General features: G+C 42.5%; 1 protein-coding gene across 3 annotated transcripts in view; it reads left to right on the top strand.

Annotated features, from left to right (window-relative positions):
- slc8a2a (solute carrier family 8 member 2a) overlaps positions 1 to 23,359 on the top strand; it is an 80,317-nt gene that overhangs the window by 32,006 nt on the left and 24,952 nt on the right. For 2 of the 3 annotated variants that reach the window (XM_061248272.1, XM_061248271.1), the window contains exon 8: positions 8,439 to 8,578. In XM_061248272.1, coding sequence (XP_061104256.1) covers positions 8,439 to 8,578 — 140 coding nt within the window. Of the gene's footprint in view, positions 1 to 8,435; positions 8,579 to 23,359 lie in introns of all 3 variants that reach the window. The other variant, XM_061248273.1, reaches the window with a different exon arrangement.

Raw genomic sequence — 23,359 nt, 5'->3', positions numbered from 1 at the left:
GCAATGGCCGGGTTTTTGAAGAAGCTATGTTTTGAAATGGATTTGAAGAAAAGGTAGGTCACTGATTAATAAATCTTTACATTGTGTTTGTTCTATGTTCAGCCAAGGTTGATGGGGAGGTATAGATTGAAGCTATTTTGCTCAGTATGTAAGCTAAGTTGCTAAGTAATACTGGTGGAAATTGGATGCTTCTGCATCACCTTATCATTTTGGTTTCTGTAGGGTTGCCAGTTTTATTCTTGGTTTTTTGTTTTTCCAGTGGAATTTTGTGATGAGTGAGCCCAAAGTTATAAACCAGTTAGAGGGCAGTTGGGTGGGGATTATGTTGAATAGATAGTTAATTTTTGGAAGAACTGTCATTTTTACTGTATTGATTCTGCCTATTAGGGTTAATAGTAATGTTATCCAAGCAGGTAAGGTCTTCTTTAATGCTTTTTAAAAGGGGGGTATAAATAGTTCAGGCAGTCTAGGAGTGATGTTCATTCTTAAGTGATGTTTGTTTCCATATTCATGTAAGATTGTGTCGTGAGCCACGGACCCCTTGCCGAGCTCAGACCTCACGTTCCCACGAGCAGTACCTCACAATGAGGTGTCTCGGGGACGAACTCAAGTACTCCGAACGTCCTGGAGCCCTGGTAAGTTCTACTGAACTTCCAGCCCAGTCTCGAAGTGAAGGGTGTGATGCAAATCTGGTAATCGATGTCCTGTATTCAATGTATTCCTCTAAAGACTCTTTATCACATATGATTATAGTAAGATATACTTTATTATAATCAATCAAAAGAATAGAGTTATACAGATTACAGTGTACATATCATCTTTTGCAGTTTGCTAATCACATGCAAGTTACATATACCCCTCTTAGCTCTTTCTAAATTACCTTTCCACCACGATGTTTAAAAATCAAGGTACACCCTTCCTATATCCATCCTCCTCTTTGGCCTTTACCTTATCTTATGGCTCCCCCTTCTTGACGTTTAAAAAGAAACTATTCCTAGAATATTATATTTATCTAAATATGATAATTTCTCTACATTTTTCTACTTTATATAGTACCCTAATGAGAAATAAAAGATATATAAAGGTAAACTTATAATATGTTACTTTTCCTACTTCTACAAGTAATATAGATTATAATTACCACTCATGCCCTAAATATAGCCATCTCGTTTTCTGCGGGATTTGATCCCTCCTCCTTGCTGTTGATGAGCTCTTTGAACAGCTGCATTGGTTTGGGAATCTGGGGCAGGATCAGGACCCAGACTTTCGAAAGACGTGACTTTGCACTTCGTACTTCTCCTGCCTGTTGTCTGGGATGTGCACTGGTATTTCTTCGAACACGTCGGGGGTTTTGCAGTGCAGCCGCAGCATATGCCTCTCCTCATTGACACTGAGGTTAGGGGGGGAGGCTTCAGGTTCTTGCGTGGGTCCAGCAGGAAGGTGTTCTGTAGCGTGGAGGAACCCCGCGTCCCGTCTGTTGGCCTCCAGGTGCAGTTCACGGCTCCAAGCATGTTGTAAAAGCCCTTTAACTCTTTCACCAGCTTTTCTGTATGATGAGGGATGTGCGTGAACACCTCTTCGACATCAGTCCTGCTGTCACAACTCTTGGGCTGAGTCCGCACCGCGTACGTCACTCCTCTCTCCATATCCATATCCTGGAGTGGCGCGCAGAGGGAGCGCGCCACTCCAGCTTGACTACAGCTGTCTTGTGTTGCTCTCTCTTCACCAGCTCGTAGATATCTTCTGAAGCCAAATTCTGGGATCCTGCTCTTAAGGTCTAAAAACTTATCCCTTATATATCTTTTTTGCATACAAAAGTGTACCTTTTTTGATAAGAAATGCCCCCATTATGTCAAGCGGGAAGACATTTATCTCTTATATAACCTGTTTTTTAATGATCATATTAATTATTTCTGTTTTTCCAATTGTCATTTTCTCATACCTCAAAAGAACTGTCCCCAATATTTTATTTCATGGGCCCCTCTGGTTTGGGAATTTCCACCATCTTAATATACGAGTGGAAAAACACTAGCCCTTATGTTGTTTTTAATGAACCTATTCATCACTGGTGTCTGTGTCAGTTTCATAATCTCTCCTTGACTTCCTCCAAACTTTGATCTCATGCAAGCCAGACGTTAAAGCCTGCCACCATCTCAACACACTCTTCAGGTGCCCCTCTCCGCGGCGCCTTAAGGGATTTACAAAGGACATCCAGCCAATAGCTGAGTGTAAATCATCCGCCATTAATCATTAATTTTCTTTCGGTATTGACATCCCTTCCGTTTTCCTTATTTTTGTTTTTCTTTAGCCAGGCATTGTGCCCCTCCCCTGTAGGGTTGGGGTATTCTCAGTCAGAACTTTAACCTTGCTCCTTAAAACCCTAAATCTAAGTCTCCCGACTTCAGACTCCTCTACTGACAAGTATGGCTGCTCATTCTCTGAACCACATATTTTTCTTCTTACGGGCGTTCTTACTACCACCTCGATGGCATGTGCGAGGGGTTAACAATGCATTCCTTTCTAACCCATCCCCCGTCAATCTCTCATCAGGGGGGCCTAGGGCCGGGTCCTCGACAATTGTTGATTGAATAGTCTGATATTTTTGAGAATGAGGCAATGCATTTTGTTATTTTGTGTAGGGATTTTGCTTGGTTTTGGAGAAATAGGATGATATTGTCTGCGTATAGAATTATTTCATGGGTTATGGTGGCTGTGTGGATGGCAATAATTGTATTGCTCTGTCTGATTGCTGCTGCTAATGGTTCTAAGTAAATGGCAAATAATAGTGATGAGAGGGGGCAACCTTGTCTCGTTCCACGCTGAACTATAAAACTTGAAGTGACGGTGAAGTTATTCCATTGCTGATTACTGCAACCCTATGTGAGTCAATTTTCTCTTGTTGTAGGTGGTTTGTGGCATGTATTGCTGGATGAGTTCCTGTTTTTAATTAAACCTGTTTGGTCTGGGTGTTGAGTCTTTGATGGCTGAGGGAGTAATTTTTTCCTTGTTTCCTTATTTCCGGATTTGTCCATGAACTCAAAGTTATTGTTGGGGAGTCTCTGTTGTAACAATTGTGTCTTTTGATTGAACAAAAGTTAAAATTGTGTTTTTCTGATTTCTTGTCTGTTGGATCTGAGGTATAGATTTAGGGCTAATTCAATGATTAGTCGACGTCGTCGATGACGTCGACCATGTAATGTCGTTGATTTTCATATTCATGATTGACGCGTCGTATTCTTTTGAACATGGCGGTGGCAAATCCAGCTGAGAGTGCGGGAGAGACTTCATCCAAAAAACCTGTGCATCCAAAGTGTGGGAATTCTTGTGGTGCTGTGCTGCTGTGATGCTGCAAGACAGCCATTCATGCACATCTTAAAAGAAAGCATCCAGGTGAAGTGTTGCGATGCTAGATTACCTAGCTTGCTATTGTTATGTAGAACCACTTCCCGTTGGGGGCAAGATAGGCCAATTTCGTCCATTTTTACTAGTGTCAAATAATGATCTATATCTCAAACTACACAGGCTACAAATATGGTTCAGGACTTTTATTAAAGCTAAGACCTGCACCCTTCTGACTAAATAGACAGAATTCATATAAAACAATGTCCTGCTTCATTACAGCAAGTTATGTACAGGGAATGTAAAAACAAAAACATCAACTGAAAAGAATACCTTCATTCAAGTTCTAGAATTTTTCCCTGATGAGCTACAAAAGCTATGTTGGCGAGCGCATTTGGTTACCAAATTGTGCCGAACCGTGCCAAAAATGCCACTGTTCCAAAAGTGTCAATATGATTTATTTTGAAAGTGTTTACAATAAAATAAGATATTTTGACAAAGTGAATTTTTAGAGGTTCGCCCAATGTATGCTGGGATAGGCTCCAGCCCCCCTGCGACCCTGATCAGGATAAGCGGGTTCAGATAATGGATGGATGGATGGATGAATTTTTAGAGATGGAACCCAACAAAAACATATTACAACCGGAAAAGGCAGTCATACCCCAAAATGCATCATTTTGCCCATCTGTATTGGGTCACTAATGTGCAGCACCCAGGAGATTGCCTCAGACCTGGTTCTACAGCAGACTGTGTGAGGGAAAGGCAAGCTGTAACACTTCACATGGCTCAAATAGTCCAGAGTCTCAGGGCACCTCACAAGGCCCATGCTAATCAGCACCCCAAAGTAGTGGTACAGCTCAACTGGTTCCAGAAGGATCCAAGGAGTTTTCATTCCCTGGTCTCTGTTGAGCCTTCTTATTGGTGTTACTGCAAAGTATGTGCAGTGAGATAGTCAACTGGAATAGCTCCAAGGGTGAGTACTCCTGGGTAGTCCAGCTGAGCCCCAGGTGTCCTGGCTGGAGAGAATGGATGGACTAATGGCTGCTGATCCTGCTCCCTGCCATCCATCCACCTCCCCCCTTGCACAGGTGGGCTTGTGCTGCCTCTGGGTGGAGGGGATAAGATGGATTACGAGCTGGAGGGACACCGGTCTCCTCTGCACCCAGGTACGGCTTGGTATGGCCCCTTCCTCGCTGTGCTGCCACCTGAACACCAGATCACTGTGGGAGAAACCCCTTACCGCCACCCTGTCTTCACGTCCTCTTCAGAGACGGACCTGCAGCACTGGGCTGGCATGGAGGAATTCCCTCATTCATGGATGGCATAGGAGAGGGCTACAGAGCACAAAGGAGAGCCTACAAGCATGGAATTGCTGAGGAAAGAAAAGAGAGAAAGACAATTTTTGGATATCTAAGTCACATAACTCAACAACAAGCATTTACGAATCGCCGGTAAATATAACATTAGCTGGTTATGCAAATCTAAAATTGTTGTTTTCTTGTAAGCTAGCTAGCAAGCTAGCTACAGTGATCTCCCAGTGATCTGCTAGCAAGCTACCTCGCCACAATTTCTTCAGGATGGCTAGTTCACATGGTTAGTGAACATGGCAGCATCATGACACAGTTTTATAATAGAACAAAACAATTCACCGTATGTTTATGTAGCTATAGCTAGTGTCATACAGTTGCTATGAGCACTTTTTTGATTCACTGAATTTAAAGGGCTATGCTCCGCCTATCAGTCAAGATAAGTCAGCCAATTGAGAATTTGTCACAGAACTTGTAAAGAACATAAACGCCCCTCTAACAACAACATAGTGAACTGCAGAGATGATTAGCCATTTTATGCATGAGCTAGAGAACACCAAACACAGCCAACAAAATTACTTGTGACTAGCACTGGAAAACGCAAGTCTGTCTAGTTAACGCGAAAAAAACAAAAAAACAGTCACACTGAAAGTTCTGAAGTGAATTTTCTTAAAGGCTAAATGTATAATGATTTTTCAAATTTAAGTTTTGTGAAAAACAATCAATAAGAACAGTCTGCTTGCCGATTGTTGACAGCCTAAGGTGGAGCTTCCAACGTCATTAACACAATTATACCTTGTCATTGTGGGCTTAAAACCCACTTTATCTGAAAGATTGGTGTCTCTTGAGGTTGTTTAATGATGTGATCAGTTAATTATATTTGACTGAATTAATAAAATATAAAATGTATGTAATCCTGAAGCGCCCACGCTTCTGCTAGGGCGCGTCTGATGGGAAGAGGATATGTGGGTCTGTAATGTTGTCAACATTGCTATTATCAGACATGTCATTGAATGAGCTGTATTAAATGATAGTTAAATTGAACAAAAACCCCACGCATGTTTGAAATCTAGCGAGAGCTCTTGTATTAATGTAAATACAGCCATGATAATTGTTGGAATTGGACTGGACTGTTGGAATTTTTATAATGCCACAGTTACACTAACGTTAAAAAGCCGAGTTATGACGGCTCCAGCAACTTAATGTTATGCATACCGGTAGCTATATTAGGCTACTGTGTAACTCTGCAAAACTTTGACCATGGTTTTACATTCCATTAATGCCATCAGCAATCAAGCGTTTTGTAAGGCAAACAAAAGACAACATCAGCAGCTGTTATAACTAACGTTAAATGAACCACTTGTAAGGTTAGTTTTAATCTCTCTGATTTTACTCATGTGCCATCTTTGCAGTGGAAATGGCAGTTATAGCATGCACAACGTGTAATCTAGTGCAATGGATGAGTCACATTCAAAATATAAATACATTATCTTAAAATATGTATATTCAACAAATTTGAATTTCAAAGTCCAACATTTACCATCACCCAAATAAACAAGTAGCCTAATAAACAAGTAGCCATGTGCACACTGTGTAGTGCACAGACAAACACAAAGTCAAGCATCCGCAAGTAATCTGTAGTCATAATGCAGCCCATCCATTGGATAATCTTGTACATTTTTTTCAGCATGTAGCTACACGCATAGATAAAATGTATATAATGAAAAACAATGTCATAGTAACTGATGGGTGTTATATTATTTCAGGATAATAAAGTAGCTATATGAGTCAATACATTAAAAGCAGTAAGACATGGCATGTAGGTGACTTGCATACTATAGTAGGCATCCACAGTACACAGCATTTACGGGCATAAATAAACTTAATGGCTCATGATGAATATTATTAATATTTTATTCTTATCAATAAGTACAAATCTTAATAAAAAATAGAATTGTAACTTTCTTCTATGTGTAAAATTGTGAAACTGCAAACTAATTCTGACACTTACTGTTTTTTTCTTGCACTTTCTTTCTCGTAGTAAAAAACTATGTGTGGATGATTTGAGCTATTTACTCAAAGACGGTCTACTCTGGGTCTTCAGCAGGTTATGTCAGAGAATCAACTACCCAAGTGATTTAAGGATAGTAGTATCGCACTTCAAAAACATGTCAATAAATTATGAAATGTTCAACTGCAAATGTAATCAATTGACCCCACCCCCCACCCAAGTATTTAGCCATTTAGATTAATCAACTAAGCGATAAAATAATCAACAACAAAATAATCTTTAGTTGCAGCCCTAATGATATTATTTGTCCTTTTAATACTACTTTCTATGAATAGAATCCATTGTTTGTTTGTTTTTTTTAATTTAAAATGATTTTAGTAGTGAGTTGTTAAATTGCCAATGTTTAGTCTCAACAAAGGATACATTAAAAATAATTGACGATGAGACTACTACAGATTTTAGGCTATTGTAGGCTGTGATTATGAGCATACATCAAAAGCGCATGCATATTGAGTGTGCTGCCAGTAGTTATGGGAACATTAGTTCATTTTGGTGAGCCAGATCTTTTGGCTGCGTTCGTTCAAAAGATTGGTTCGTTAGGTCACTCGTTCAATCAGTTGTACTTCCAGAAAGTACGCACATGTGTAAGTTACTCAGTTCATGGTTCATTCTCAGTATTGAACTGTATTGTTCACAGCATAAACAAACCGCCTGCGTGAGGCTCCCTCAGAATATCTCCCAGTCCAGTTATGGAATTGGTTTACCATTTCCCCTTTTAACATTAATTTTGTATATCTTGCAACTGCAACCAAAGTGTAATTGGCTAAATAACCAAAATCATTACTTCTTTTAGACAGCATTAGTTAGTGCCACTTTTTGCCCTGTTGCAGTGATGGGCAGTGCGTGAATGAACACATCTTTTCAAACAAATCTTTCAACTGATTCTGAGCCGAACTGAGCCGAGTCTTCTGTGGATTAGGTGCATTTGTTGATCGTTTCTGTACACAATTGACAGAATTACCAACACTTCAGTGAGAACTTTATTAGGTATTTATTAGACTTCTTGCAAACTCTAGAGACTGTTGTACGTGAAAATCCCAGGAAAATCAGCAGTTTCTGAGATACGCGAACTATCCTGTCTGGCACCAACAACCATTTCACGGTCAAAGTCACTTAGATCACATTCTGACATTTGATATGAAAAACCGCTGAACTTCTTGACCATGTCTGCATGCTTGTATGCATTCAGTTGCTGCCACATGCTTGGCTGATTAAATATTTACAATAACAAGCTGGTGCACAGGTCTACCTAATAAAGAGATCACTGAGTGTATGTTTGCTGACTGGATCGCTCTGTACTGGGGTATTTCCAAGCTTGCCAGTGACTGGGGCTCGCATTACAGAGCTACTGTGAGTCATCTAACTCAGTTCTCATACATATGGAGAGCAATTCTGCAATATCCCACAAGAGCTCAAGTTTCAGATCAATAACAGCAGGACAACAGGGATACAAATATACACTGGCCATGTGCGTCAGAAGCCGTAACTGTAGATAACAGATCGCTGTTTTGAGATGTCTCAGTTGCGCAGTGAGCACCAGACTCTGGGTCAATTCTGAATGTGGTATCAGTTCCAGAAAGAGATATGGCATTGGAGCTGGATATCTGCATGTGAAAGATTGTAACTGGATAAGAATTTACTGAGTCTATGGTGGGATACTTGACAAAACATTGGCATCATTTTTTGTGTCTTCATGTGTAGATCCCATTCAAATAAAGCAGAGCTCACTCTGTCTCTCTCTCCCTCAGACAGCCCCTGTGATGAGGGGGATGAATCTTGCCATGTTGCAGAGCTGGGGAAGCCAATCCTAGGGGAGTTCAGTCGGCTCGAAGTAATGATTGAGGAGTCCTTAGATTTCAAGGTTTGGCCAGAACATTGCAAAATGAACATTGCGTGCATCGGACCATGCTGAACATTGAGTGCACAAAACATTTCTGTTAATTTAACTGTACTGAATACTGCAAACACTGCTTACTGAAAACAGTATAAATTAAGAATGTGCAGAGACAACATTAGTTGTATCTGTTCAACCAGAAAAAAAGATTGATATCTGTATTTGGATTGAAATTGGAGGTGGGAATAACATAAACCAGAGCTGTGTAAATTACAAAAATGCCAGTGTCTAGACCCGCTTTTACCAACCTTTTTCCTTCCATGGCAAACTTCACAAATTTACAGAAACTCACCACTCTCAAAAGTACTGATCTTCATGAGACAACAGCAGACCTAAAAGTTATTTTGGGGTCTATAAGAATCATGAAGTGCAATATATTTTTTTAAAAAGTAATCGCTTCACTCACCTTTCTCCACTCGTCTGCTTCACCATTGGGCACAGTGCACTTATAGACATGCACTGTCTATCTCACATTTTTGCCTTCATGTACTATTGTTTTTAGAATTTCATGTTTTTAGATTCATCAAAAATCTAAAACTGAAATTTCTCATTTATATTAGTATTCGGACCCTTAATTCAGTACATTGTAGAAGCCTCTGGCAGCAATTAAAGCTTTGAGTCTTAGGTAAGTCTCTACAAGCTTTGCACTACTGGATTTGGGCAGTTTATCCCATTCTTCCTGGCAGATTCTCTTAATCTCTGTCAGTTTGGATGGGAAGTGTCTGAACTGCCATCTTCAGGTCTCCACAGATGTTCAAGTCTTGGCTTTGGCTGGGTCACTCAAGGACAGTCAAATAGTTGTCCCAAAGTGACTCCAGTTGTCTTGGCTGCATGCTTTGGGTCATTGTCATGCTGAAAGGTGAACCGTCACACCAGTCTGAGGTAGCGTGCACTTTGGAGCAGGTTTTCTTCAAGTACCTCTCTGTATTTGGCTGCTTTCATCCTTCCTTCAATTCTGACCAGTCTCCCTGTCCCTGCCAGTGAGACCCCTACAGCATGATGCTGCTACCACCATGCTTCACTGTCAGGATGGTATTAGCCATCAGTGCCTGCTGTTCACTAGACATAGTGCTTGGAGTCCAAGCATTTTTGTCTCATCAGACCAGACAATTTTAACTCCTTGAACCATGAGGTGATTTTGACATTTTTGCTATCCTGTTTTTTTTTATTTTTTTTTATTAAACAACATATGTCATAGATGCATGCAGCCCCTCATTTTATTCAGAGGACTTGTCCCCATCAGGAACTGTCAGGCTTAGGTTTGTATATGATATTGATGAACTAGCGATTGGCTGGAGATGTACCTTCATACATAGCTCCAGGTTGCCCATACATTTCCCAACCCCAATTGTAACTTTAAACATCAACCTAAAATAAAATGCAGAATTGATCATGAACATCATTATTTGTGAAATTAAATTTAAAATGAAACCCTTTCATAACAACAGCAAACACAGGTTGTCACTGGGTCTTTGCTTTTTTGTGAAAGGTGTATAAGCGGTTACAGTAATAACTATTCATTTCATTATTAATGAGATAGTAATAAACCCATAATTAACTTTAAAAAACAGCTGACATGGACGGCTAGATCTCCTTGCGCCTCCTGGTGTTCTTGTCAACCATTGCAGGTCATTGCTGGAATTATTATAATTTTTTACAAGAACAGTATCGCATGTAGAGTTTGGGAATGGATCAGACAACAAAGCTGGTATTTTCCCTGCTTTTGTGAATCTTTTGTAGAGTAGGGCATACACAACGATTTCACATATCTATCTGTACATAAAACCCCCCACAAAACGAATGATTCATTGTACCATCAGAACGCACTGCCATGCGTTTCTGTCATTATTGATGCCATGTACGTTTGCATAGGCAAATTGGCCATATGAAGGTTTTGCCTTCATAACCAAGTGTAGTGTAATGGTAAAAAAAATATGGTAGTTTTGACAAAAATACATGTGAACAACCTGTCAAAATACACTTACTGCTTTGAGGTGATAGCGAGCTAAAACTGTCTGATCCTTTTTACTTCAATATCTAATGCCTTTTTGAAATATTATGCTCAAAATATTTTAATATAGATATGGTAAATTTAAATGAGCGCTAGAAATTTGTGGGTGATGGAAAAAAAAGAAATTTCATGTGTAGGGACTACAACTTCCACATTCCCACAGGAAAATTCTGCGACGTCCACCACAAATGACGTCTAACTTGGTTCAGCCAATCCCGTAATGGCGGGAGCAATAAACGGTCCCGTATAAGAGCAAGACACGTTCTTGGGATCTCTCTTCTGCTTTTTCTGCTTCTTCTGCTTCTCCTCTTCGACGCACCCTTTTTTGCCATTCGCTTCAGCTCATCTGCTCCGAGACTCGGACAGAGGCTGAAGGCTGCACAGCGCACTACCAGGCCTACGGACACACCCAGTTACCTCGCGGTAACTACGTGGCCTATAGTGAGTGGAAATTGTTGTACGCAGAACGCTACATCAGTTTACCCCAATAAAGCTCAACAACGAAACAGCAACAAACTTTTACACCTGGAAAAGGACCAGCGGATCAGACGACAACGCGCTGCTAAGACGGGAACACCCCAGCCTGCGCATCTCTCCCGGACACCATTCACAGCACCATCGCCGCTTCTACAAGGACAGCATGTCTTTTGGATCCAGCAATGCGTATGGACTCAGTAAGAAAACAAACATTCAGGCATAGCCAGTGTTTAGTTTAGTCTTAACTGTTTTTGTGAATCTGTGTTTCAATATTTACCATCCAACCATTGGAATGTATTTTGTTAGCTATATATATACGGTGCATCCGCACAGCCGTTGGGCCCTTGAGCAAGGCCCTTAACCCTGCATTGCTCCAGGAGAGGATTGTCTCCTGCTTAGTCTCATCAACTGTACGTCGCTCTGGATAAGAGCGTCTGCCAAATGCCAATAATGTAATGTAATATATGTACGTGAATTGATTCGCCGTCTTTTGCGCATATACAGAGTAAAACTACGCAAGTAGTCCCTTCTCACAGCTAACTCTAACTCATTACCACACCCAGAACTCTAGCTTACTCAAGCTAGCTACTCCCACCTTTCCTTTGTTCAAGCGACACGCGCGCTTGCGCGCGCCACACACACGCGCACACACACATACCCAACTACATTTCCTTACTAACTTCCCGTTAGTTTATCTGTTCTGTGTTTTAAGTTTGTTTAATAAATATATTTTATTAAACCCCGGTGTCCGTTTTGGAATCACATAGACATGAGAGCCGAGTTAAAGCAGTCTTTCGAAGAACTTCCAACCTTCAGGTTATCGGTATGTTTAATCATTAATATTGGTTATTTTAATTATTAATTAAAATACTAAATTTGTGGTTAGATATTTCTGATAATAGTAATTTTATGAGACTGATTACTTTTTGCAGTTATACTGCTACACAACGTTTAACTGGCGCCCCGGTTTCGTAGAGAGTAAAATCCCTGCGTAATTTGGAGTCCCGTGCGAGGACCCCTACACATGACATGATTGACAAGAACACCAGGAGCTGCAAGGAGACGCAGTCGTTTTTACTAGGCTATTTTTAGTCCCATTAAATGCCATTAAATAGTGCTCCATTAATAAAACAAATTGCTGCACCTTCATTCATACTTGTATAAATAAGGCCAAAATACTGCCGCCCCTGTAATGTGGAGAATAGAGTAAATGGCTGTGCTTCAATTCAATGTCCAGCGCCAGAACCAGAGGTGCATAAGAATACATAGAGGATGCAATAACATTCCTCAACTAGACATAGCAATCAGAGTTCATTTTAAAATACGAGACCACTTCACAGATGACGCCTAGGGTGGGTAATGTTTGGGAAATGTTCTGTCATTATTTACTGTATTATTCGTGGGATGTTTTGTTTTCATATGAGTTTTTATTTAGGAGCTATTATATTTAGTTCAAAAAGATATTTGGAATTAAAATGGCTATAGTTTAATGATAATGCAATTTGTTCTCACTTTTTGAGCACTTCATTTTTCAGTGTTGATTGTCTTAGAAACATGTGACTTGAAACTCCACATAGATTATCATTGGAGTTTATAATCTCCGCATAGATTATAAACTCCAATATCTATGTCTTTAGCAGGAACATGCATGGCAAAGAAGTTTGTTGTTAAATTCCAGCTGCAGAAAGTATTTAGTGGGGGGGCAGATGGGGCCAGTGAAAATCTTGGGGTGGAACAATAAAAACTAAAAAGGCTATATACAGTGCATCCGGAAAGTATTCACAGCGCTTCACTTTTTCCACATTTTGTTATGTTACAGCCTTATTCCAAAATTGATTAAATTCATTTTTTCCCTCCAAATTCTACACACAATACCCCATAATGACAACGTGAAAAAAGTTTTTTGAGATTTTTGCAAATTTATTAAAAATAAAAAAGTAAGAAATCACATGTACTCAAGTATTCACAGCTTTTGCCATGAATCTCAAAATTGAGCTCAGGTGCATCCTGTTTCCACTGATCAACCTTGAGATGTTTCTACAGCTTAATTGGAGTCCACCTGTGGTAAATTCAGTTGATTGGACATTATTTGGAAAGGCACACACCTGCCTATATAAGGTCCCACAGTTGACAGTGCATGTCGGAGCACAAACCAAGCATGAAGTCAAAGGAATTGTCTGTAGACCGCCGAGACAGGATTGTCTCGAGGCACAAATCAGGGGAAGGGTACAGAAAAATTTCTGCTGCTTTGAAGGTCCCAATTCAAAGCAGCAGAGGAGAACCTTCCAGAAGGACAACCATCTCTGCAGCAATCCACCAATCAGGCCTGTATGGTAGAGTGGCCAGACGGAAGCCACTCCTTTGTAAAAGGCACATGGCAGCCTGCCTGGAGTTTGCCAAAAGGCACCTGAAGGACTCTCAGACCATGAGAAACAAAATTCTCTGATCTGATGAGACAAAGATTGAACTCTGCTAATGAACTGCTAGGTCATTACATTTACATTTTAGTCATTTGGCAGACGCTTTTAATCCAAAGCGATTTACAAGTGCATAGGTTCTACCATAAATCAGAGCATCACACCCAGAAACTAGCAAAATACACAGGAAATGCTGTTCTAAACAGTTGTCATCAGAAGTGCAATTTTTTTTTAGTTAGGTTAGACAAGGATAGGGATATCAGAAAGGAGGGGCAGGGGAAATCAGGAGGGAGGACTAAGGTAGAGTTTGAAAAGGTGGGTTTTGAGTCTGCGTCGAAATAGGGGGAGGGATTCTGCTGTTCTGACAGTGGTAGGCAAGTCATTCCACCACTGAGGAACCAGAACGGAAAACAGGCGTGAACGTGCAGCTCGACCGCCAGGTGCACGTAGAGAGGGAACCGTAAGGCGACCAGAGCTGGCAGACCGGAGTGGTCTAGCTGGGGAGTAGGGAGTGATCAGGGATTGTATGTAAGGTGGGGCAGTCCCCTTAGCAGCCTGAAATGCCAACACTGGGGCCTTGAAACGGAACACTAGGGCCTTGAAACATTGAACAATTATAGTGCAGTTTCTTTTTGTGAAAAAGTTGTCATTCCTGTCATCACTCACTATGAAATAGATCTCTCAAAAATGTAAAATGCCAATGTCAAAAATAATTCTGAAATGACACTGGATAACTGTGTGCGTGTGCATGTGTATACCTGCCTGCACTGGATAAAACATAACACCGTGTGTGCATGCCAGTCTACACACCACATGATGGACAGAATTTCAGTATGTATATTATTTTGTGGATATGGTCTGTGTTTTTGTGTCTGTCTTCTGATCATATTAATGGATTAGGTGTGCATAGGTGTAAGTATTCATGTATATGGGGCCACCATAAGTATGACCATATAATGAAAATGAGGTGGACTGTCAGCTTTAATTTGAGGGTATTTTCATCCATGATCAAAATGAACAGTCACATTTTGTACATGGTCCGCCCAGATACTACAAGTCTTGTTGAATTGGCTTCACAGATGTGTTTGGCAGGTGTATTCATTTGTTTCAATCGTGAATGCAGAAGAGAGCTGTTGATTTCTAGTCTTAATTCTAGAATTTGCAATTGCCTTTGGAGATTGCTGTTGGGGTGTGACAACATGAGGAAGACAGCAGTGTAGATGCAAATTAAGGAGGCCGTCATAAGCCTCAGAAATGAAAATCATTGGTTGGTTCATTATTAACAAGAAATGCGAACTCAATTATGTCAAAAGATCCAGTAGACAGAGGAAGATGTAGTGGATGATCAGAGAATATACTCAATCAAATCAAAAACACTCCTGGTTACAGGTGTACATGATTGGGTCTACCATCCTTAGAAGACTATACCAGCAGGACTACAGAGGGTACAGTACAAGATGCAAACCTCTGATTAGCCTGAAGAACAGAAAGGTGAGATTACATTTAGCGAAAACACACCTAAATGAGTTCTGGACCAAAGTCTTCTGGACAGATGAGACAAAGATAAACATGTACCAGAGTGATGGAAAGAGAAAAAGTTAATGCCCTCCTCTGTGAAACATGATTGAGGGGGTGTTCTGGTTTGAGCCTGTATGGCTGCCAATGGAATAGGCTCAATTGTCTTCATTGATGATATAACTGCAGAGTGAAGTTCAACATAGAATATTTCTGTAGACTTCAGAATTCAATCTGCTCAATCTGCTAAAGCCAAATGCCTCCAAATGGACAGCACTTCATTATGCAACAAGACAATGACCCAGAACATACTTCTTGTGCAACCAAGGGGTTTTGATGGCCAAAAGGTAGGAAATCCATGACTGGCAGAATCAGTCACCAGATCTGAATCCAATTGACCATGCAATTTACATGCTGAAGAGGAGACTGAAGGCAAAAATTCCCTGAAGCAGGAACTGTAGATCGCTGATAGTACAGGCCTGGCAAAGCATCATGAGGGAAGATACCCAATGTCTGGTGATGTGAATCTGCATGTCACTGCATGCAAAAGATATGCGACCAAATATTAAAACTGATTACTTTATTCAATATTGTTAAGCTGTCCAATATTTCATTTAAAAAAAATATTTTATTTATACATTTTCTGTTTTGATTTTACAACACAATTACATAGGAATCACCCACCCCTGAGGAAACAAAGCAGAAAAATGATTACTTATGCTAATAGCAAGGGGTTCCATAACAATCACAAATAATAACAGACTCAAAGGGCAACCTTATCAGCAGGAGTGTTGTAAAGAGAAGGTGGGTAATTTATTATAGTTATATAGTTTATTATAGTTAATATGTATAATAACTGAAACTGTCGGGTAGGCATATACAGTGCTCAGCGTAAATGAGTACACCCCCTTCGAAAAGTAACATTTTAAACAATATCTCAATGAACGCAAAAACAATTTCCAAAATGTTGACAAGACTAAGTGTTATTTAACATCTCTTTAACTTATAACATGAAAGTAAGGTTAATAATATAACTTAGAGAACAAAATTTTCAGTTTTACTCAAATTAGGGTGATGCAAAAATGAATACACCCCACTGAAAGTCTCTGGAGCAAAGCTAAATTTTAGACTACAAATGTTTAATTTAACAATAATCAACCACAGGTGAGTGTAATTATTCATTACACAGGTGTCCAGCAGACTGTTGACTATAAAAGGGTGTTACTTCCCTTCCCAATTCATGTTGTTAGCAATGGCACCACATGGAAGAGAAATGTCGAGAGACCTGAGAAAGAAAATAATTTCTTTACACCGCAAAGGTGAAGGCTACAAGAAGATCAGCAAAGCTTTACTTATCAGTCAGAATACTATAGCAAAAGTGATACAAAAATTTAAAAAAGATGGAACTGCAACCATCTCACAGAGACGTCCAGGCCGTCCATGGAAGTTACCACCTCGACAGCAGCGTCTACTGATGAGAAGGGTCGAAGAAAATTGGCATGCAAGTTCACTGCAGTTATCTAAGGAAGTAGAAAGCCAAACTGAGGTGACTATTTCTCGTGACACAATATGGCGTACACTGCAGAGGAATGGCATGCGTGGGTGCCGTCCACGAAGGAAGCCTCTCCTAAAGCCCAGGCACAAAAAAGCCCGTTTGCCAGGGCCCATGCTGACAAAGATGAAGACTACTGGGACTCAATACTCTGGAGTGATGAGACCAAGATAAATGTTTTTGGAACTGATGGCTTCAAAACTGTATGGCATTGCAAAGGTGAGGAATACAAAGAAAAATGCATGGTGCCTACAGTGAAACATGGTGGTGGTGTCCTTATGTGTCCTTATGTGGGGTTGCATGAGTGCTGCTGGTGTCGGGGAGCTGCATTTCATTCATGGCATCATAAATTCACAGATGTATTGCTCTATACTGAAAGAGAAGATGCTACCATCACTCCGTGCCCTTGGTCGTCATGCACTTTTCCAACATGACAATGATCCTAAACACACATCTAAGGCCACTGTTGGATTTCTGAAGAAGAACAGGGTGAAAGTGATTCAGTGGCCAAGTATGTCTCCTGATCTGAACCCAATTGAACACCTGTGGGGAATTCTGAAGAGACATGTTGAGCATCACTCTCCATCCAGCATCCAGTCTCTAAAAGATGTCATTCTTGAAGAATGGAAAAAGAGCGATGCAAAATGTTTTTCAACCCAGAAGGCAAAGTTACCGCTCAGGCCAAACTCCCTCATTACTGTTAAAATGTACCTCCATTCGACTTCATGCCCAGAAAGTACATTATATCATCCATCCATCCATCCATTATCTGAACCCGCTTATCCTGATCAGGGTCGCAGGGGGGCTGGAGCCTATCCCAGCACACATTGGGCGAAAGGCAGGAATACGCCCTGGACAGGTCGCCAGTCCATCGCAGGGCACACACACCATTCGCTCATACACTCATACCTACGGGCAATTTAGACTCTCCAATCAGCCTAACGTGCATGTCTTTGGACTGTGGGAGGAAACCGGAGTACCCGGAGGAAACCCACGCAGACACGGGGAGAACATGCAAACTCCGCACAGAGAGGCCCCGGCCGATGGGGATTCGAACCCAGGACCTCCTTGCTGTGAGGTGGCAGTGCTACCCACTGCACCATCCGTGCCGCCTACATTATATCAGCTAACATTAAAGAACGTTACACATAAGAAACTAACATCTTCCTGGAACAAATTTTTGAATTTGAATAAAGGAGCTGAATATAAAGATTCAGGGAGTTGTCCAGTTGCAATAGAATGATTAAACATCCTTAATATGATGGGAGCAACCTTGTCCAAATATGCTTTGTAAAACTCTAGACCAGAGTGGTTTGGGCCCTTTTCCAGGCCCGATGAGTGCGTTGCATGTGAACGGGGACAGAACAGTGGAAGAGATGGGCAGAGAGTTGTGAGCGTACTCGACCCCTGTTGGTCTGGGGGTGGAAGCCCTCAAAGACTGACTTAAGAACTGAGGGCCACAGTCCATGGTCACCTCCAGGGGCAGGCCATGCAGGTGGAAAACATGCAGGAACAGGAGTTTGGACAAACTTGCGGTCCACTATGGTCAGAACCCCTGACATCCCTCTGGCAACTGGTAAGAAAGTTCAAAGCCACGTGGGACCAGGGGTGACGGGGAACTGACAATGGCTGGAGAAGTCCCTGGGGCCACTGATTACTGGACATCCCCCAGGAACACTCAAGACAAGCTGTGACGAATTTGGCCGTATCAGGTTTAACAAGAGGGCCAGCGTACGGCTAACCCCAGGGTGACAGGCGAGACAAGAAGAGTGGGTCCACCCAAGGACTTGTGGTCGGACAGCTTCAGGCACGAAGAATCGATCAGCCGGTGTGTCGTCTGGGGCTGGACAGCCTCTTAGGGCTTCCTCCACCATACTGACAATGTCTAGCTGTGTGGCAGCAACCAGGGTACTGGGAGGCAGGATGGTGGCAGACTTTGTCGACTTGGGGAGGAGTGAAGTCGGGAGAGGGTGTCAGACTTATTGTTCTTGGAACCAGGCTGGTAGATGAGTTTAAAGTGGAACAGTTAAAGAACAAGGACCACCGGGCCTGGTGGGGGTTCAGTCTCTTGGCTGACCTCAGATACTCCAGTTTGCGGTGGTCAGTCGCCTATGCTGTAGTTTCTCTCTGTGGGAGCGAAGAAGGCACAGGGATGGTCCTTGTTTTTCCAGGTCAGGCATGGTCAGTGAGTCTGAAAGGTATTATCGGGTACTCATAGTGGTCACTGTGGGTGTTGAAGGCTATCTTCGACTTGTCCCCATCACTGATGCGGACAAGGGGGTAGGCGGAGGTCCAGCTTTGTGAAGAACTGGCAGCCTTGCAGCGACAGGAAAGCAGATGAGACCAGCGGAATGGGGTAATGGTTCTTGACGGTGATGTCATTCAGTCCATAGTAGTCGATGCAGGGACGGAGTAACTTGTCCTTTTTCTCACCCTGGCTGTAGAAGAGGAGGGAAGGTTCAGACTGGCAGCCATAATTGTCCATGGCTTGGGTCTCAGGAGCAGACAGAACAGACAACCTCTAGGGGCAGTGGTGCCGGAAAGCAGGATGATCGCACAATCGTTCCATTGGTGAGGAGGTAGGGAGCAGGCCCAAGACTTGTTGGACGCCTGACCAACATCGTGGTAGACTGGTAGGATGGTGGACAGGCACAGTACAGGCAGAGGCATTCTGTCATTTGCCTCTCTCTTTCCTGCTGAGCAAGACGGGTGTGTCCCAAGTGTTGTACATGTAGTGTATTAACGATCACGCAAATATTCACATTCTCCTCCAGTGCGTAATGCGTACTTATTTGTCTCATCTCCTTTCTCTCTCCCGCTTTCTATCCAGTCAAATATTTACCTGTTGACCAGGAAGTGATTGACATCCATCAGCGCCACTGAAAGTGTTAGGGAGGGTGCACTGTCTAACAGGTGCATAGAGCATTAAATGTAGGACAGGCACACCCGCCTCTTCCTTGTCTCTCTCTCTTTGTATCCTTGCGGCTGGGCTGTAGCAGATTTTCGGCATGTGTGATCCTCTAAAGCAGGGGTGTCAAACTGAATTCCCAGGGGGCCACAGTGTCTCTGGGTTTTTGTGGTTGCCTTTCAATCAGCTGTCAGTTAAGGCCTTGAGAACAAGGTGTGTGGAATCTTTAGCCAATTAAAGACTTAAATGAACCACAGGTGCCGGGAACAACCCGAAAACCAGCAGACACTGCGCCCCGCCAGGACTGGAGTTTGACCTGTGCTTTAAAGATTTAAATCGGTACGCTTAATTAATCCATGTACTTGTACATTTGAAATTATACTCTGTTTTAATCTGAACACTTTATGTCCCAGTGCATGTTTATTGTCAGGCCAAAGTTAAGGCGCAACTACCGGCAATAATCAAGCTCCACTGCTGGGTACGTTTTACAATAGATTCTCTATTGTCTTTTGTAAACGTAGTTGCTGTTAATCTTTTACTAATGCTTTCTCCAGTGACTGAGTGTTATTACTGCATACTGGCTGTATGATTAATTTATTGATGTACATCCGTAATGTTTGGCATTTATTGTCCTTCTTTGTATACTGATGATACAATTCATTTAATGACAATGTACTTTTAAGATGGCGGCGCGCATAGACGCAGCGGCTCAGTGCTCCCTAAAACGTTACTGTGTGTGGTTATTACTTGTACTAATTTGTGTAGTAGAGTTTGTGGTTGTATCAAGGACCTTATACAGCAGAAATGAATTATTGCACATCGGAATAACACACCGAGTTCCCATCACGAGTGCCTTCCAGTACTCCCACGGAATACCAGAGGGGATAGCAAGAGCACCGGTGTCTCTGTGGATTACCATACCGAGCGTGAGACCTCGGAGGCGGCGACGAGAGCGTAAACAGAAGCGGGAATTCCGGTCCGGCTACCTGGCTAGGCTAAAGAGGGCTCCGAGCAGACCACCGCTACCCAGCCTCTTTGTCGCAAATGCCAGGTCCCTTGGAAATAAAATGGACGAACTGAGACTGGATTTATCATCCCGGTCAACCATCAGGGACAGCTGTGTGATGACAATCACGGAGACCTGGCTTAACCTGAGGGTCCCGGACGCAGCAGTTCAGCTAGCAGGCCGCTCAACGCACCGAAGTGACAGGACCGAGGACTCCGGTAAGAGCCGCGGAGGCGGCCTGTGCACTTACGTGAACAAGAACTGGTGTACAAACTCGGTCACTGTTGATAAACACTGTTCACCTGACCTAGAGTTTCTAGCAGTAAAATGCAGACCTTTCTATCTGCCACGGGAATTCTCTGTTGTTGTTGTAACAGCCGTCTATATTCCACCTGATGCTAACGCTAAGCTAGCACGTTAGCTACGTGCTAACGGCCATAAACAAACAGCAGAACGCTTACCCCGAGGGCGTCTTCATTGTGGCCGGTGATTTTAATCATGCAAATCTTAAGACTGTGCTCCCAAAATTCCATCAGCATGTTAAATGTGCAACTAGAGGGAATAACACACTTGACTGTGTATACTCTAACATTACCAAGGGATACAGAGCCTCCCCCCTCGCACATCTGGGCCAGTCTGATCACCTGTCACTGTACCTAACTCCAGCTTACAGCCCCATTATTAAAAAACAGGAAGCCACCACCAGAACTGTTAAAAAGTGGCCCGTGGATGCCTCTTTCCAACTGCAGGACTGTTTCCAGCGTACCAACTGGGACCTGTTCCTTGATCAAGATGTGAATGTCTACACCTTTACTGTTCTCTGCTACATCAGGACCTGTATTGAAAATGTCGCCATCGACACACGCATCCGTGTCTTCCCAAACAGGAAACTTTGGATGACTAAAGAGGTCCAGACCCTGTTGAAGGAGCGCAATACAGCCTTCAGATCAGGTGACAGAGAGCATTACAGCGCAGCCAGGCACAACTTGAAAAAAGGCATTAAGCAGGCAAAAGCTGCATACAAGGAAAAAATCGAGGATCACTTCACCAACAGGGATCCGGCACGTATGTGGCAGGGCATCCAGCAGATCACAAATTACAGGAGTAACCAGGAGCCACCTACCGACAATAATGTCTCCTTGGCAGAGGAGCTCAATCATTTCTTTGCCCGCTTTGAAACAGTGGGGCTTGATAATGGAGCTGCACCTTCACCAACGGCCTCTGACCACATACTGACTGTACAGACACAGGAAGTGAGGCAAATCTTAAATTCTGTGAATGCAAGGAAGGCGGGGGGGCCGGATGGGATTCCAGGGAGAGTGATCAGAGACTGTGCCCACCAGCTTGCAGATGTCTTCACAGACATTTTTAATCTGTCTCTGTCCCAAGCTACTGTGCCGACCTGCCTCAAATCATCCACAATCATCCCAGTGCCCAAACAAAGCAACATCAGCACTTTTAATGACTATAGACCTGTGGCACTCACCCCTGTCATCGCCAAGTGTTTTGAGAGACGGGTTATGAAGCACATTAAATCTGCCCTCCCCCCTAACCTGGACCAACATCAGTACGCATATAGAGCAAACAGGTCCACAGAGGATGCTATCGCCACAACCCTTCATACAGCACTGGCGCACCTGGACCAGAGTGGGACATATGTGAGAATGCTTTTTATAGATTACAGCTCGGCGTTCAACACAATTGTCCCCAGTAGGTTGGTCACCAAACTTCTCGACCTGGGTCTCAGCAACTCTCTGTGTATGTGGATTAAAGACTTTCTATCCAACCGCCCACAGACAGTCCGACTCGGCCCACACCTCTCCTCCAGTCTGTCCCTCAGCACCGGCGCACCACAAGGCTGTGTGCTGAGTCCACTGCTCTACTCCCTCTACACAAATGACTGCATCTCCACACACCCCTCAAACACAATAATTAAATTTGCAGATGATACAACAGTGGTGGGACTGATTTCCAACAGTGATGAGACAGCCTACAGAGATGAAGTCCACAAACTGATAGGATGGTGCACTGACAATAACCTCACACTAAACATCAAAAAGACTAAAGAAATCATCATCGACTTCAGGAGACGCAGAGGGGACCTTTCCCCCCTAACCATCAAGGGAGAGGAAGTGGAGAGGGTCTCCTGCTTTAAGTTCTTGGGGACCCACATCACTGAGGACCTCAAATGGTCAGCCAACTCCACGGCACTGGTAAAAAAGGCCCAACAGCGGCTCTATTTTTTAAGGACACTCAAGAAAACCAACTTGTCTGCTGAGCTGCTCAAGGCCTTTTACCACTGCTCTATCGAGAGCATTTTAACCTATTGCATCACGGCATGGTATGCAAACTGCACAGAAACGGAAAGGAAATCCCTGCAGAGAGTCATTAACACTTCACAGAAAATCATCGGACTTCCCCTGCCCACACTGGATGACATGCTGTATGGCCACTGTTTTTTTTCCGTGCATTATTAGTTTAGAAATTGGTTGACCCACCATAGTTGTTGTTTATTGATTTCTCATCTTTCTGGTTGGCCTTGGTTTACGGTTGCTGTATTGTGATTTATTTAAGTGTGTATTTCCTTTATCTGGTTGATTGGCTTTTGTGAAACCAAACAAACTACTATTTAAGGATAAATAAAAATAAAAATAAAAGCTTTATTTTTATATTAACAGTTGTTGCTTCTTATGCTGTACCTAGCTGGGTTCCCCTACCCATTATAATCAGGGGTGGCTTAGTCACTCTTAGCCTTCCTAACCATCCGGTCACATACAATTTAGTAAGCAAAATGCAGTAGTCCTTTTGATGGATGGATAATTGTAAATTCGTTTGGCTAACTATGCCTAATTTGCTTGTTGC

Source organism: Conger conger, chromosome 7 (genome assembly GCF_963514075.1).
Source record: "Conger conger chromosome 7, fConCon1.1, whole genome shotgun sequence".
NCBI classification, from domain to species: domain Eukaryota; kingdom Metazoa; phylum Chordata; class Actinopteri; order Anguilliformes; family Congridae; genus Conger; species Conger conger.
This window is presented reverse-complemented; position numbering and strand designations above follow the sequence as displayed.